We start from the raw sequence: 17,136 nt of genomic DNA, 5'->3' as shown, positions 1-17,136 counted from the left end.
TGTTGAAGAAAACGTATGCAGCGATCCGTTGCCGACCATTACGGTACATGATGTCACCATTTTTGTTTTGGTAATACTTCACTCTGATTGGTCGAATGATTTCGTCTGTGTTAAATTCTTTTTTCACTCTTCATAAAGCACAGAATTTAGTTTCTTGAACTCATTTGAGTCAACGTTTATTGCAACTCGGCAACTCGGACCATAACAAACGTAACACGACACAGACCTGTGTCCGTCAACTATATCTGTCCCTCGGGAAACTCAAACCCAAATAACAATAGTTCCTCTGTTACAGTAGCGATGCGCTCGTTCCAATTTCCGACTTCGGTCCTCACTTTTATTATACCATATCAATCCATGGAAGAAACATTTATTCATCATGATGAAACGATCAAGTTATACAGAAGCCTTTAAAAGAAAAGTCACATCTGTTTTGTTTTCTCCTGGATTTTGGTAAGTTGGAGAAGTTGTCAGATCATATTATTACTGTGCATATTGTCAGTTTATGGTAATGTTTTGAACTACCAAATGTGCTATGCTTGTGCTGTGTTTCACCAGTCAGTAAAATGACATTTCTGTATCTGTACACGAGCTCTGTTTTCTTGTATTCTTCTATTTATTGGTGCTAAATGAGGGTGCGCGTTATACACGTGTACAATAATTTTCCCTAGATGTTACAAGTAAATTTGGGGTACGCGTTATACACGGGTGAACCTTATATACGGGAAATTATGGTAAGTTGATGTTTGGAGTTAACCATGCTTGAGTGTGGTCAGTGAAAATGAACTCAGCTTGAAAAAACGTTACTCGCCAGAGTTAAATCCTGATTTAACCTGAGGAGAATACAGAAGGGCAGGTGGCTTTGAATAGATTTTTTTTTTTGCCCTTAATGAATGAAATCACAATTTAAAAACGTTATAGTTGGCAAAGACTTCACTATCAGTTGACGAGACAGCTCCTACAGACATTGTGCCATGGCTTTCTGTAGGCAAAGCGTCGTAGCAGCTTTCAGTGCAACAAACTCAAACACACGTGGTGTTCTAACGCCAGATTTAGGTGGAAAGAGGACCAACGTTTTAGTGCATACAAACAGGCAGGAGATTCTCGAGAGTGATTTGGTTGAGGAGTCAAGGTAATTATTATATAAAATAGCACCATGCATGCACTTTGGAAAGTGTAAAAAAAATGAAATGATTGGAAAACAAATTGCGTAACTTTAGCTTGAAATGTTTACGTAAAATGAATAACTGCCCATTTTGCTTTTAATCAAGAATATAGACCGTTTTACGTTCACATCTATGGAAATTCCGGGATTTACATATTTATTTACAAGAATTTTCAACTTAAAAAGCTCTTTTTTTATGATGGACGCCATGTTAGGTTTTGTATCCATACACATTAACGTAACTTGACATTCAATTAATCAAGTAATTTTTGGCCAACTGCCTGTGTTTTTTGAAAAAAAAAAAAAAAAAATGTAATTTGGACGTTTCTGCGTCCATTTAAAAAAAAATCAGCTTTTACATGTTTTATTTTATGTAACATTTTTATCTACATACGACGAGGGCAAGATAGCTGGAAAGACGTGCTGAGCAAATAGTGACATTGGAATTTAACCTATATAAGTTGTGATTTTATATAGAAAAATGCAAAATTTTCTTTTGTTGAGTAAAATTAAGATGATTCTGCATGCGTTCCTCAAGTATTAAGTTTCTGATGTGAAAATTGAGTGATTTATTAGCTGTTGAAAATTTATGTCAAAATAAAAAACATTTAAGTTGCTATTTCGGGCAAAAACTTACATGATATGTTAAATATTGCTATTGATCCTGAAAATATAGGTGGCTTTCTCTGAATTTGGAGATATCTGTGCATCTAGCATAAAATCTGAGAATTTTATCGCCATTTTAAGTTTTGTTATACCTTTATGAAAAAATAATTTATCGGGATTTTTATTAGGAGCGACTTTGAATTTTTTTGATGCTGCTGCCAATGGAGACTCATACAGTGAGGAGCAGAAGTATTTGCACTCATTGTGATTTTGCAAGTTCACCCACTTAGAAAATAGGTAGAGGTCTGAAATTTCAATCATAGATGCATTTCCACTCATAGAGACATATTCTTAAAAATCCAGAAATCACATTTTTAAATAATTTATTTGTAATTTACTGGGGTTCATAAGTATTTGTACCCCTGAGAAAATGAGTGCTAGTATTTAGTGCAAAAGCATTTGTTTGCAATTACAGAGGTGAAAAAAAAGCAGCCCCAATGTATTTGGTTTCTACCCCCATATTTCACAGTGGGGATGGTGTTCTTAAGATTTTACTCATCCTTCTTTTTCCTCCACACACGACAAGTAAAGTTTGCACCAAAAAGTTCTACTTTGGTCTTATCTGAGCACATGACTTTCTCCCATCAACCAACTGCATCATTCAGATGGTCCCTGGCAAATTACAGAAGGGCCTTCACATGTGCTGGCTTCAACAGGGGAACGATTCTGAGCAATGCATGATTTTAAACCATTGCACCATAGTGTTCTACTGACAGTAGCCTTTGAAACTGCTCTCTTCAGTTCATTGACCAGCTCCTGCCATGTAGTTCTAGGCTGAGCCCTCACTTTTCTTATCATGAGTGATGCCCCAAGAGGAGAGATTTTACATGGAGCCCCAGGCCGAGGTAGATTTTAGTAGAGGTAGATCAGTCATGTTTCGCCTTTTCCATTTTCTAACAATTGCTGCAACCGTTGATTTATATATTCTCACCAAGCTGCTTTCCAATTGTCCCATAGCCTTTTTCCAGCTTTGTGGAGCGCAACAATTTTTTCTCTGGTGCCTTTTGAAAGCTCTCTGGTCTTGACCATGGTAGCAGTTGGATTATGATCGACTGTGGGGTGCACAGGAAACTGTAATGAGCTTGAACGGGTGGTGGGATAGGGTGGTTACTCGTAAGGTAAAAGTGGACTTTCTTTTTTTACGTAGACTGACAACGCTTTGCGTTTCACAATTATTGCTGATTCTCAGGGGTACAAATACTTATGGACCCCAGTAAATTACAAATAAATTATTTTTAAAAAATCATACAATGTGATTTCTGGATTTTTTAAAGATTCTATCTCTATGAGTGGAAATGCATATATGATTGAAATTTCAGACCTCTTCCTATTTTCTAAGTGGATGAACTTGCAAAATCACAAGGGATGCAAATACTTCTGTTCCTCACTGTATAGCCTAAGGGAGAGGCTTTGGTTTTGAAAATAAGTTTTTGACAATAGGCCCCTACGTAACGGCCTTGTGCCCCATTTCCCGTGAACTGATAGTGAAGTCTATGAGGTTGGTTAAATATTCAAGCTGAAAAACCGTGCAAAACAAGGGAAAAAAGGGACGAGTATTTTTTTTTTCCACAGCAGTTTCTTGACGCTCGTCTTGTGATTAATGTGTCTCAACTGTATTCTTGCTATTCATGATTTACAATCATTCACTCGAGTGGTGATGAAAAAAAAAAAAAAACCTTTTGAAGGAAAAAAAACCCTTTCTTCAGTAGCTTAGATGTAATCACCAGTGGATTCTGTCATGTATGGGTACTCAGGGGGCAGCAGTGCCCTTAAATGATAATATATAATATAAATTGACATTTGTATGGGAGATTTGCTCCTATGGATTTTCCTTCTGTAGTAGAGATGCAGGGAGGCACTCATAGTAAAGTGAATGTGTTACAGGGGGAATGTGTACTTCATTTCTGAGTCAGTGAATTCATCTTTTCAATGATCTAATTCTATTGTTTTAGTACACCACAGCGCTTAATGGAATGTATTCACTGCCACCTTTCCAGCATCTCATTGTAGAAATACCTCTGCACTTCACAGTAAAGTGAGATTGTATTTGGGTATTGTTGGTAAAATTGTTCAATCTCTTGGCTTTTTCTGAGGGACTAAATGTATGCGTGAGGAGATTGGATTGTTCTCAGTATATTGGTTGCTGCACTTGTGGTTCCTGAATTAGAATACACCCCCCCATGGAATCAGGTAATGCCTCTAAAGATGATAGTGGCTGTGCTACTTACAGTATGTACAGAAATGTTCAGTTGAAGTAAATTTGCTTGTAAAACCTTGTAAAATGTCAGTGTTTGAGTGTTGCATCTTTTGTTAGAGACAAAAAGAAGCGAGTACTGAATATATATATTTTTTTGGGGGGGGGGGGGATCTAATTTGGACATTAGATAAAGTGTTGGATCTGTCGAATACGCTGCCTTACATTGAAGCACATATATGCCATTCACGTTCTTCTGTGTACTGTATTATTCAACAACTAATGAAAGAGAGGGAAAAACATGTTTGCTTTCATCATAATTAATGCTGAACACAATCAACACATTTTAATGGATACATACACTGTTGTTATCAAATGATTTCATTTTTGAATAAAACAGTCAAACCCTTTCAATTAATTTTGCTGCCAGCCACGTCCATTCCATTTGAACTGGGAGTGCTGGCAGAAGTGATATTATTTCAATGCCACAGGGAGGGCTGGCAGTGTTCATTCAGTGGATATCTATCACTATCAATTTTGACCAATGAGTTAATGATACAGCCAAACATGTATTGACACAAATACATAGAGAGAATTGCATAGAGATACTGTATGTTGGGCGTTTCCGCATTAGTCGTGATCAAAATAAAATATAACACGGATACCGCAGTCTCTCACCCTATTGTAAACTGCAAATCATCATCACTGTCATCGACCCCATACTCCTCCTCTTCTCGCGCTGCCCTGGCTTTCTCACTGGCTTGGATGTAATTATCTTCAATGAAGCCGTCGTCATCTTCCTCCGGTGCGACTACAGTGTCTCTCATCACTCCGACACTACTTGATACGCTGCTTGGAAAAGATGGCTCGTCTCGTCCGTAGTTGCTAATGCCATCTGCCTCTTGCAGCAAGGAGTGTCTGTAGCTGGCCAGAAAGCGGTGGAAGACACGGAATTTAACGGCCATCACAATGATGAGTGAGACAGTCAGGGCCGTGCCCAGTCCGGCGGCCAGATAGGACCATTCTGTTGACTTTGGAGTGTTGTCTTCATTTGTGAGACCTTGGAAAAGAGTGGGAGAAAAATGTAAAGCATAAAACAATAAACATTATGAAAGATTGCAACAGCGTAGTCAACACAATTCTAGTAATCTGACGTTCGAGCTCAAAGTTCTGGAACACATCTTGTAAAATATGTTTAATGACTTGCCTCGAGTGTCACTGGTGTTACTGTTGACATTACCGCTGTCCTCTGTCAGAAGATGTCTCTGGGAGACATATACAGATGCACAATGTGCTTTTCTGATCAAGGTTTCACAAAAGGCGAGTGACACAATGACGCCGCAGATCCACTGGAACATTTCTCCAAGCCTGTGAGCACACCTAATCCAACAAAACAACATTTTAGACTGAGGAAACAAGAAATGTCATTCCCTTTCATATCAGCTCTTCCATTATTCTGGAATGTGGGCCATTGAAATATCAAAATAACTTACAGCTGCAAAATTTACAGACGCACACTTTTCTCCTTATAGAAAGAAAATGATTTTCTGCTCATTTAAAAATTACAATGTACGTAGAATATTATGTTTGCATAATATTTTGTGGCCTTTTTTCCTCAATACTATACTGCATTCTGTTTAAGTATTGAAATTTCTGTGTCTATATATTTTGTTCACACATGAGACATCCATAAAATCCAAAATATTGTTGTAATATTTTTTGAGCTAGAGAATAGTAACTATCTGAGTGAGTTATATGTCCACTAGATATGGGTTTCAAGGTATACCGTAATATGAAAAGGTCCTGGTTTCAAAACTGCAAACATTTTCTGTCATACAGTCCCTAAGGTATTAGCTATTTTTTATGTCCCAAAAATTCAGGGAGACATCCCTCGCTTGCAGCTCCAAGGCTCAACCCTCCTCCACCGGTTGTTGCTCAGTGTCAGTGAGTCAGCTGTGCTACACGATGGCTGGAAGAGGTGAAACTAATGAACTTTTTTCCCCATCGAAGAAAACGAATTCGCTGGTATGGGAATACTTCGTCTACAGAAAAGTTACAGATGGCCGTGGCTTAGAGGAGGAGGGCCAACCGACATGTAATACATATTCGTGGAGGGTGGCTGCCGAGGAGGCAATACCTTCAATATGATTTCGCATTTATGCAAAATTAAAGGTTAGTAAACACTGTCATGAACGTTTCCCACCAGCTACGAGAGTTAACTCCAGCGTGTTTAGTGTGTCTAGCGGTGGTAAAACATGGTGTTTTTTTCTCTCTGGCAACTGTCTTTGTTGAGAAAGAGAGTGTGTGTATAACATAAATATGATACGAGTCATACACACCTGCTTTTTATGGAAAATAATTCAATTATTTTTGTTCTGATGGTAATAATGTTGAGCTGTGGCTGTGGGTTTAAGCTCACCTAAAGGGCTTCATTTATTTTTATTTTATTTAGAATATTTCAGTTATCTTTGGTTATTATTATTATTTAAATGTGATTTAACTTAACATTATACTTATGTTCCAATTTGCTAATATGTTTTGAAAAACTAAAATCCTATTAGATGGAAAAACATTTTTTTGTATTTATTTTAACCCAGATATTTCAAAGTAACCCATTTTAGAGGTGTAATTGCAATACTGTGATACCGTGATTTTGGCTTGAGGTTATCATACCATCAAAATCTCATACCGGCACATGCCTAATGTCCACATAATTTTTTGGGGATGATTAATTACTTTTTTGTTGTTGACTCGAGATGTTTTTTCATTACAGTATAGGGAGATTCAATGAGAAAACACATTCATCCATTCAATGAAAAACAATGAATATTGAGATGGATTCAAATTATTTGTTTGAGAAATAATGAGTTACTCAATCTTTAGTAGCAATTACATGTTTTTTTTTAAATTCTTTTTTTTTTTTTTTTTTTAAACCAATTACGATGACATTTGAATCTGTTTTCAAATGAGGCCATGGTGTTAAAGAAAGTTTTATATATATATATAGCTTTCTTATATATATACTGTGTATATACGAGGTGATTTTCCATTTACTGTATTTTTAGCATGTACGCATTTCATTTTAAGCAGTTAACTCATTTCTGTCATTGACGGCGGTTCACGTCCGATTTGTTTGGACTGGGATGGCTAGCAGTGATGATTCACTTACTGACCTAAATTGATTAAGTTACAAATACTAACCTATTGTCCCAACCAGACACTAAACTAACAAATAATGAATTAAAAAAAAAACATAAAAAACAACCAGCAACAACTTACCTGCTAGATACGGTTGTTGTGTTCAAATAAAATTCCTGATCTGAGTTTTCAAAAGTCTTGTTTTTCTTCCACCCGTTTCACCTTCTGGAACAAAGAATCTTGGTGGGCAAAGGTTGCAGGATATGCTTTAATGACAACCATTCCACGCCATGCCCGTAAGTCACTGGTGTTAATGAATAACTTGATTTGCTTTTGTTTTGCTATGTGTTAACATGCTTTTTGCTTTTTCACTGATTCAAGGAAAACCAAAGTTGAATAAAAACGAATGATGCACTTGCATTTTCCCCTGGACGCCTTTTACCTAGTTTGACACAAAGACGTAATGGGTGAGCTGTAAGTACTTTATATTCATTCATCAGTCAATTTTCAATTCAGATCTATTTTAGGTGATAAGAAGAAATACATGTGAACCTAAAAAGGGAAATTAATTTAAAAATAAAACATTTTCCATCAGGATTCTACATACAGAAACAATTTTCTTACTTTTTTTCAAACTCATTCTCTGCCATTGACGAGTATATGGGGCTTCAATGCGAATTTGTCAAGCCTGTTAAAAAAAAAAAAAATCACTACTACACAGGCACCAGCAGATGACAGCAACTTGCCGTTTTAGATTTGAGGTTTTTGGGAGAAACATGGTATTTTCATTAAAACAACCTACAGGGGTTGGAAAAAATGCAGTAATGGAAACACCTAATATTTTGGCTAGGGTTGTTCCGATCATGTTTTTTTGCTCCTGATCCGATCGTTTTAGTTTGAGTATCTGCCGATCCCGATATTTCCCGATCCGATTGCTTTTTTTTGGTTCCCGATTCAATTCCAATCATTCCCGATAATTTTTCCCGATCATATACATTTTGGCAATGCATTAAGAAAAAAAATGAATAAAACTCGGACGAAATATACATTCAACATACAGTACATACGTACTGTATTTGTTTATTATGACAATAAATCCTCAAGATGGCATTTACATTATTAACATTCTTTCTGTGAGAGGGATCCACGGATAGAAAGACTTGTGACTTTGTGACTAAATATTGCCATCTAGTGTATTTTTTGAGCTTTCAGTAAATGATACTGTAGCCATGGCCAAATGCATGATGGGAAGTGGAACCATGACTGTGCGTAGTGCTTCCAATTGATATATTTTCTCTGCGTTGGGAAATAACTTAAGGTGTTAAGAAAAAGATCAATTGCTACCTTGCTTCCCCACATTGCTTCCCATGATACTTCCAATCGTAGGGAGAGGGATTGTAAGGCTTTAACCAATTAAAAACAGGCTCCAAAGGCTGCTAAAATCCACTCTACTCATTATACGCTGCCTTTTATCTCTCTATATAGATAAAACGGCGGCATTACAGATTGAGCGCGAAAATGTGTGAGTGGGTCGTGCAGCGCATGCATTAGTTGCGTTAAATATTTTAGCGTGATACTTTTTTTAAAAAAATTAATTACTGCCGTAATCGGGATAAATTTGATAACCCTACCTTAAGCCTAAACTAAAGACTCTGGATGAGTGAAACATATTATGTTTGTAACGTTAAATTCAATTAGAAAACGATTTAATAAAAAAAAATAAAAAAATAAAAAAGAGGCATGGCCGATATTTTTTTGCTGATTCCGATACTTTGAAAATGACGTGATCGGACCCGATCGATCGGGATGCTGATCGATCGAGACATTTTGGCATCACAAGCATTGAACATAATTGTTAAAGAATGGCATTAGGAACATTCTAATGAAGTTGAGCATCTTGTATGGCCGGCACAATCCCCAGATCTTAACATTATTGAGCATTTGTGGTCAGTTTTAAAGATTCAATTAAGACGTCGATTTCCACCACCATCGTCTCTAAAAGAGTTTGAGGGTATTCTAACTAAACAATGGCTTAAAATTCCTTTGGAAACAAGTCACAAGTTGTACGAATCAATACCTCGGAGAACTGAGGCTGTAATTGCCACAAAAGGCAGACCTACACCATATTAAATTAGTTGTTGTTGATTTTTTAAAGTGTTTCCATTATTTTGTCCAACCCCTGTATGTTCTGTTTATTAAATAACGCAAAAAGGTCAGAATGTAACTTTTTTTCCTTGTGAAAGAAGAGCGTCTTAGTGGGTAGATTTGACTTAAATTAATTGGTAGTGAATGAGTGAAAGGAGAAATGAATTCAATGTCAGAATAAACAGCTATTCTCCAATTCCAAAAGTTCCCTGTAGACTGCAACGTCTTTAATTAGATCATTTTAGATCAGGCTGATTCTACTGGTGGCCGTCTCTCTCCCAATCTGGTTCATATGTCTTCCTGTGACAGAAAACACACGGACATTCGTCCCCCCTCTCCCAACAGCTCTCATCCGGGTCATCCTCCTAGTGCGCTCCCGTCTTCTCTTCATGAAAACTAGCACACTGTACCCCACTACAGCCAGAGTCATGCCAAGTCCCGCGGCTATCAGCACTAAACCAAATACTGACACATCCCCGCCACTGATTGTTGCCACGCACAGTAAAACAGTCCCACACAGCATCACCGCCAGACCCACGAGCAAGATGAGCGGAGGGTCTGCCCGTCCGCCGCTCTTCAGCAGCTCAATTCCGCGCTGGCTGTGCACACAATTCATGTCCTGGATGGCGGAGCTGAGAAGCTGCTTGAGCAGAACTGCCAGGGAGAGGAGACACAGCGCAGTGCCCACTCCAAGACGCCACTCGGCGGACACGTCAGAGTTCCTGGCGGAGAGGAGGCCGACGCCACCAAGGCCTAAACCTAATATGAGGGCAACCGAAGCGCAGTAGCACACGAGGGACCGACGTGGCTCTCTGAACCACCAAAGTTCAACCTGGTCTTCAAGAGAACGTCTCTGGAGTAGTTCCAGGTATACGCTTGGAAGCTGATGAAAAGTTTGACGAGGCGAGGAGAAGGCCTGCGCTTCCGACATACTGCTGGTGCCTGACCCAAAGGGCACAGATCTCATGTAGTTGAAGAAATAAAAAAATCAGTGAGTCACTCACAAAGATGAGGGTCAAATGTCAGCATCCATCCACTTGCATTCCCTCCTCTAACATCGGTTGATTCCTCTAACAGAGGGTTGATTAATAATCTCCTGGCGAGTGTATACATTTCGGTTGCTCCGGTAACAGCTTCATTGAAAGTGCTCCAGCTGGTTGGCAGATGAAAACTAAAATGAGTCCGCCGGTGGATTTTGAGTGCTCACAGCAATGGAAATAAAACAAGTAGAGAACGGTCACAGTGACATGGTGGTCAGAACCTCCGTCATCAGATTACTGAGGCCCTCAGAATGCACTCCAGGCGAGGCGGACATGAAGACGGGTCACAAATATTGCGTGAGATCATAGTTTGAAGATTAGCTAAACAATAACCCCAAACATGAGCAGGGCTCTGACTGATGAGCACAATGACTGTGCTGCCCAAGGTGGCGTGTGTTTGTACGTGTGACGTGTGTGCGCCGAATGATGTCAGCGTGTCACATAATAGCGTTTCTGTACTCCAAGGGATGGCATCACAGTCACACAGATGGACTCTATTGATTGGATCAAGTGAATGTTACGGCGCTTACACAAAACAGCCTTATTTTGTAAGTATGTGTTATTAACAAATGTAATGGAATAGGGGGAGACATTTGGACAAGGTACTTTTAGGGAATATTTAAGTAGAATTAATAGTAAAGAATACTTTTAGAGTGTATTTAAGTACATCCAGAGGTGGGTAGTAACTCATTACATTATTTCACTACCTTTTTGAGAAAAATGTACTTCTTAGAGTAGTTCAATACTTTTTACTCTTACTTTAGTAGATTTGTGGAGAAGAAACATCACTGGAATTTTCGGACGATAAGGCGCACCTGACTATAAAGCAAGGCAAGGCAAGGCAAATTTATTTATATAGCACAATTCAACACAAGGCAATTCAAAGTGCTTTACATCACATGAAGATCATTAAAAAACATTCAAATCAATAGAACGTAAAAACAAAGACAATTGAAATAGGAAATAAAATACATAAAAAATCGCATTTAATCACAAATAGAATTAAAAAAATAAATAAATGAAAAATAAAACAAATACTACTACTACTGCTAGTGATTGAAATCAGCAATGGAGATAAGCACAAGAGGAATACAAAGCAAATAGATTGACATATATAAACAGTTATGGATATGCAGTGCTAAACAAAAGCGTTTTTAGCCCTTGTTTAAAGCAGCTAAGTTTGAGCATACTTCAGACCTCCAGGTAACTTGTTCCAGAGTTGAGGAGCATAATAACTAAATGCTGCCTCACCCTGCTTGGTTCTTGTTCTTGGAACATACTGGAGACCGCTTCCAGACTACCTTAGGGGTCTAGATGCTTCATAGGAATCTAACAAATCAAGCATGTATTTTGGTCCAAGGCTATTAAGTGTTTTGAAGACGAGCTGTAGTATTTTATAGTCTATCCTTTGACTCACTGGAAGCCAGAGTAACGATTTCAAAACCAGTGTAGTGTGGTCCAGTTTCCTTGTATTCGTGAGGACTCTGGCTGCAGCTTCCTGACTGATTTTTTATCAAGACCTGTAAATATACCGTTGCAGTAGTCCAATCTGCTGAAAACGAATGCCGCCGCTATAAGCCGCCACCCACCAAATTTGACACAAAAACGTAATTTGTTCATAGATAAGCCCCACTGGACTGTAAGCCGCAGCTGTATTATGGGATATTTACACCGAAATATATTAACCGGTAACACTTTATTTGACAGCGGCATCATAAGACTGTCATAAGACCAAATGAACCACCATGAAGCTTTGAACCAATTGGCTGCAACTTCTCATTGCTTCAAGAAGCTTCGTTTGGCCATCACTGCTCCCTTGGAGGAGACAGTCAACCTCCTGCTGTCAATAGTTCTGTCATCCAACATGCCGCCTAGCATGCATTGCAGTGCTACAGATGTAAATAACAATCAAAATGTATGTTCCGTGTTAATTATTTCTTCAGTTACTTAATTACTAGTTATGGTATTTGGTAACACTTTATTTGACAGTGGCGCCTTAAGACAATCATAATTATGAAATGACATGTCATTAATGAAAGCTTATAGCTTACGTCATTTAGTGTCATCCAGCAAATCATCTCACTTTTGAATGGATTTAAAAGATCCGAACTGGACATTAGGAGTTAGTGGCATAATTTGATTGAATCTGTCATAAGCATGCAATAATGCCCATGATAGTGTCATGGCATAATTGTGACGGTCTTATGACAGTCTTATGACGCCGCTGTCAAATTAAGTGTTACCTATTAACCCAAATAAATCAACAAATAAGCCGCACTGGACTATAAGGCGCAGGATGCAAAATAAGGGGAAAAAGTAGAGGCTTATAGTCTGAAAAATACGGTACTTTTACGTTTATTTTGGTCACTTTTAATTTGTTATTGGGTATATCTTGGAGTATTTATATAACATTATGAAGTATTACAATAGATTTAAAAGTATTTATGTAACTTCCAGGGAGTATATCAATGTATTTAAGAGGACTAGTCACTAAATAAGAGACAACTATTTTCGTATTTTAAATCTAGTTGCGTTTAAGTCACATTATACTTAAAAACTTTCCGACACAACTGTATTTTAATGTTGCTCTGTTGCACTGTTCTAGAACTGGTCTCAGAGTCAAAATGCGCCCCATTACATGAGCAAATAGTCTAGTCATGTGTCTTACGAAATTGATTTGTTCGCTCATGGCAGAATTTGAAAAAAGTATTTAATTTTAACACTTTGCAAAAACCAAATCACTTCTTCTTATGCAAACTGAAAATCACTGTAATTTTAAGTAGATGCCCATGACTTTTGATTTCAAATTAAATGTGTTGACAAAAATACACTCATATATAAAAGCAATAATTTGCAGTGCCAAATGCGTAAAAGAAGAGATGATCATAGTTATATTATATCCTCACACGTCATACTGGACCCTCTGAGGGGAACCATAACTATGTGGCCAGTGACAAAAATGACTTTGGCACCTCCAATTGGTAAACATTTGTGGCGTCAAAGGAAATTGTTCTTCATTGTAAAATCCCCCGCTCACCATCCCTAGGCTGGTTCACTGAAAATGTATCAAATGAGAATGAGGTCAAGGTTTTCAAGTTCTTGCACACCAATTAATCTAGTGTCACATTTAAGTTGGATCAGATGTTTCACACAGTTTAAACTATAAAGCATGCATTTGTCCGAGTTGTTTGAAATTTTGTTGTTTAGAAAATTGTTTGTCTCCATAAAAATGTCCATTAAATGAAGGTGAATAAGAAAACAATATGTAAACAAGATGACTAATAAATGAAATAGTCCATAAAAAAAAATATAACAATGAAATACTACAAGAGTACAAAATCAGGAAAGGTTCTGTTCATTATTTCATTTCATCCCTTTATCAGCTTAGACTATTTCTCGTGGTCTCACACTCCAGTAGTAAATGAACCCATTATCCTCTACAATTATAAAAATAGAACTAATGTGCTTGCTGTGTTAATATGTGCAATTACTCACCTTTAAAAGTTATATTAAATGGGTTTGGTGAATAACCCCCATTTTTACAGAATAAGAATATGGCCCACTTCAAATTGCACAAAATCCACAGTGCATTATGAAAAATGATAAATAAGCTTCTTTTGTACTGCTTAAAAAACTTTTTGTACTTGAGTTAACTCTAACAGTGCCAATGACGCAGACAGTTGTCAACTACAGTCTAATCATTTGGTGCCAATTATTAAATGAAGTTTTTTGGGAGGGATAGGTAGGTGGTGGAGAGACTCGGCCAGCTCTGCTTAACCATGAAGGACTGATAAACTGAGCAAATCCTGCAATGTGGAACTAAGGCCAGCAGATGGCAATGCCTGTTTTGGTTCAGCTCAGCATAAATCCCGGGATAAAGTTGTTGGGGCGAAAGAAGGAGAAAATGGCGAATCACTGTAAATTTGATGGTTAAAAGCAGCTCATACTTCAACAAAAACAATTAATCACGGTTGAGTACTATAATTTTTGGGGGGCTCACATGGAAGGAATGCAATTTTCAAGAAAATGAACTCACACTTTGAAAACACACAAAATATATTAAAAATCAATAAATAAAATATGACAATACTACAAATGTGGTACTATGATGCATATACAGTAACTTGGTCTTCATGTGCATGTCTAACAAAGTGACTGGTGCATGCATGGGAGCAACCAAAACTCATCAGGTAGAAACTTCACAATTTTAGAATCAAACTTTAGAATCATATCAAAAACCCTGTAAAGACTGCTTGCACGTTATGTGTGAAGACTGCTTTGCTCCATTCTATCATTTCAGTCAAATGTGACAGACTGTAATTTGCCCTTACAACCAGCAGAGAGAAGCAGAGTAGCATGCAATTTAGTACAGTACAGTACAGTACAGTACAGTACAGTACAGTACAGTACAGTACAGTACAGTACAGTTCAGACCTACCTTCAGATTCCAGAAGGTCCAATCGTTACAACTAATTGATAGCCATTGGTGGCAAACGATGTCTCATCTGTTTCCCTTAATGGCTAGTACAAGCAACGAGGGACCAGTGGAGTTTTGCTCAAATTGTCAGTGTCACACCCGGCAAGCCGGCCGAATTCAATTTCCGAGCACAGCAGACCAGTTGTGCAGAGATAAGAGAGGATCAGAAGGTCAAGCAATTTTGTGTCCCTGTGGTGCTTTTGTGCTCAGGTTTGGAGAGAATTTGTAAAATCGCTGTGAAAGTTCCTAGAGTCCTCCTCCTGGGTATAGGAGAGTTACACAACGGAAGAAAATAGATTTAAAAAAGAGGTCTGGATATTCAGCTTCTGACTGCGGTATGATACCTCACCCTGTTCAACAACTCTTTTATTAATACATACCCTCAGCGATAATGTGATATTTCTCATTTGTATGCAAATGATGTGACGGTGAACCACAGGGAGTTTGGTTTCTAACAATGGCGGGAACAGGAAGAGGACCCTTGTTCCTCTTTCATTAACTAAACTATAGCCTTACTGCCCTCTCTTCACGCAATTAGATAATAGTTGTGTTCAGATAAAGGTGCACACCACAGTATTTACAAGGGCAAGCGGTTTGCAATGAGACTCAACAAGGGTATCTTTCAAATGTAGGCCACAGCATAATCACTTATTTGAATGGAGATAAGCTCAAGTCAACTAATCCCCATGTCAAGCCCAACATATATAGAGACGTGTGTGCATCTGAACAAACAACTACATTCACAGCGAATAAAGTTGGGGCATGGAAGAGAGGATCACAGCGAGAGGGGGTCTGTTGTCATGGTTGCAGTATGTTCGACCAATAAGAATTTGTGAGTTGGAGGAGAAATCATTACATTGATGATGTTCGGTCTGCAAGTAAAGCACCTGAACATCACGCAATCATGCTATAATGCCAGTGAGCATCAGTAGCCATGTGGTAGGACACTGAAAACGAACCCCATCTTTTCTCTCTATATCTGATAAATTAACAGGCATAACCCCTGGCCAATAAATACTACAGTAAAAAACTGAAAGAAGTCAAAATATGATGCCTGCTCTTTAGGACTAAAATGTCTGCATACATTTACAAAATTTGGTGTGACATACAGTACATTCTCATGGCTAGTTAATCATTCTCATTTTTCATATTGCCTATCCTCACGAGGGTTGCATTGAAAAGCCAGTGCAGCTCACCCCTCCTCCCACAGCGCCAACAAGGGGGCTGCCGTCATCACCCCGGGATCCAGGGCTGTCCCCTGGACCATCCGCGCACTTATTAACCGGTTTTCGGGGATAGGCTGAGGGGACGTGCCACCCCCCCACCTCCAAGAGCCCACGGGCCACCGCCGTAGCCCCCCAACCGACATGGCTCACCGCGGGACCCCCACAGCCCACTAAACCCAGGGCAGGACAGGATCCCCATCCGGCATACATATACAGTATGTTTTCATGTACAGTGGTATATATATATATATATATATATATATATATATATATATATACATACAGTATATATGTATATAGATGCCCGTGGGCATACAGATATACTGTATATACAGTGGGGAGAACAAGTATTTGATACACAGTCAATGGGAAAACCCATTGGCAGTGTATCAAATACTTGTTCTCCCCACTGTACATATATTTATATTAACTAGGGAAGTTCCGATGACATATTTTTGCACCTGAGTCCCAGTCACCTGATTTTGAGAATTAAAACACTTTTTTTAATTTTTTTTTTTTTTTTTTAACAAAAGTCCCAAACATGTTACAGTATTGTACTTTTTAAAGTACGTCCTCTTCCACTTTTTCCGGAAGTGTAAAACATATACATTTTTAGTTCTTTTGGCATTGCCATTGTATTATAGGATTGTTTTGTTATATTTTTAGCCCTTGAATTTTTTTAATTAAAAACACGATTCTTTACATCCAATTCCGATCCTCTGAAAAATGTCGCGATCGATACATATTATGGATGTCCCAAAGATAGAAGTGGCAGATCTGAACAAGTCCTATAAATGGTTAGAGAGGGCTGGACTGAAAGACAGCACAGAGGAGCTTATCATGGCAGCACAGTAGCAAGCCTTGAGTACCAGAGCAATAGAGGCCCAGATATATCACATCAGACAGGATCACAGGTGCAGGCTGTGCAAAGAGGCCCCTGAAACCGTCCAGCACATAACACCAGGGTGTAAGATACCGGCAGGAAACCAAGTAGCCGGTATTGTGTACAGAAACATCGACGCAGAGTATGGACTGGTGACCCCTAGATCGCAATGGGAAACACCTCCCAAAGTGGTGGGAAATGA

General features: G+C 38.4%; 2 protein-coding genes across 3 annotated transcripts; both read right to left on the bottom strand.

The window, feature by feature from the left end:
• Window positions 1-3,497: 3,497 nt before the first annotated feature.
• On the bottom strand, window positions 3,498-10,457 carry LOC130929426 (leucine-rich repeat-containing protein 19-like). 2 transcript variants are annotated; one of them, XM_057856533.1, is made up of 4 exons: window positions 10,313-10,457; window positions 7,305-7,851; window positions 5,233-5,405; window positions 3,498-5,085 (listed from the first exon to the last, which is right to left on the bottom strand). In XM_057856533.1, exons 3-4 carry the CDS (start codon window positions 5,381-5,383, stop codon window positions 4,700-4,702), a joined length of 537 nt encoding a protein of 178 aa, XP_057712516.1. In that variant the 5' UTR covers window positions 5,384-5,405; window positions 7,305-7,851; window positions 10,313-10,457; the 3' UTR covers window positions 3,498-4,699. The 2 variants fall into 2 exon arrangements, with proteins under 2 accessions (XP_057712516.1, XP_057712515.1); XM_057856532.1 differs by lacking the exons at window positions 7,305-7,851; window positions 10,313-10,457 and having other exon boundaries at window positions 5,233-7,295.
• Window positions 9,544-10,326, bottom strand: tmem125b (transmembrane protein 125b). The gene has a single exon (XM_057856531.1). It carries the CDS (start codon window positions 10,273-10,275, stop codon window positions 9,550-9,552), a length of 726 nt encoding a protein of 241 aa, XP_057712514.1. The 5' UTR covers window positions 10,276-10,326; the 3' UTR covers window positions 9,544-9,549.
• Window positions 10,458-17,136: the final 6,679 nt, after the last annotated feature.

The sequence above is a fragment of the Corythoichthys intestinalis genome, chromosome 14, assembly GCF_030265065.1.
Source record: "Corythoichthys intestinalis isolate RoL2023-P3 chromosome 14, ASM3026506v1, whole genome shotgun sequence".
Classification (NCBI taxonomy): Eukaryota; Metazoa; Chordata; class Actinopteri; order Syngnathiformes; family Syngnathidae; genus Corythoichthys; species Corythoichthys intestinalis.
This window is presented reverse-complemented; position numbering and strand designations above follow the sequence as displayed.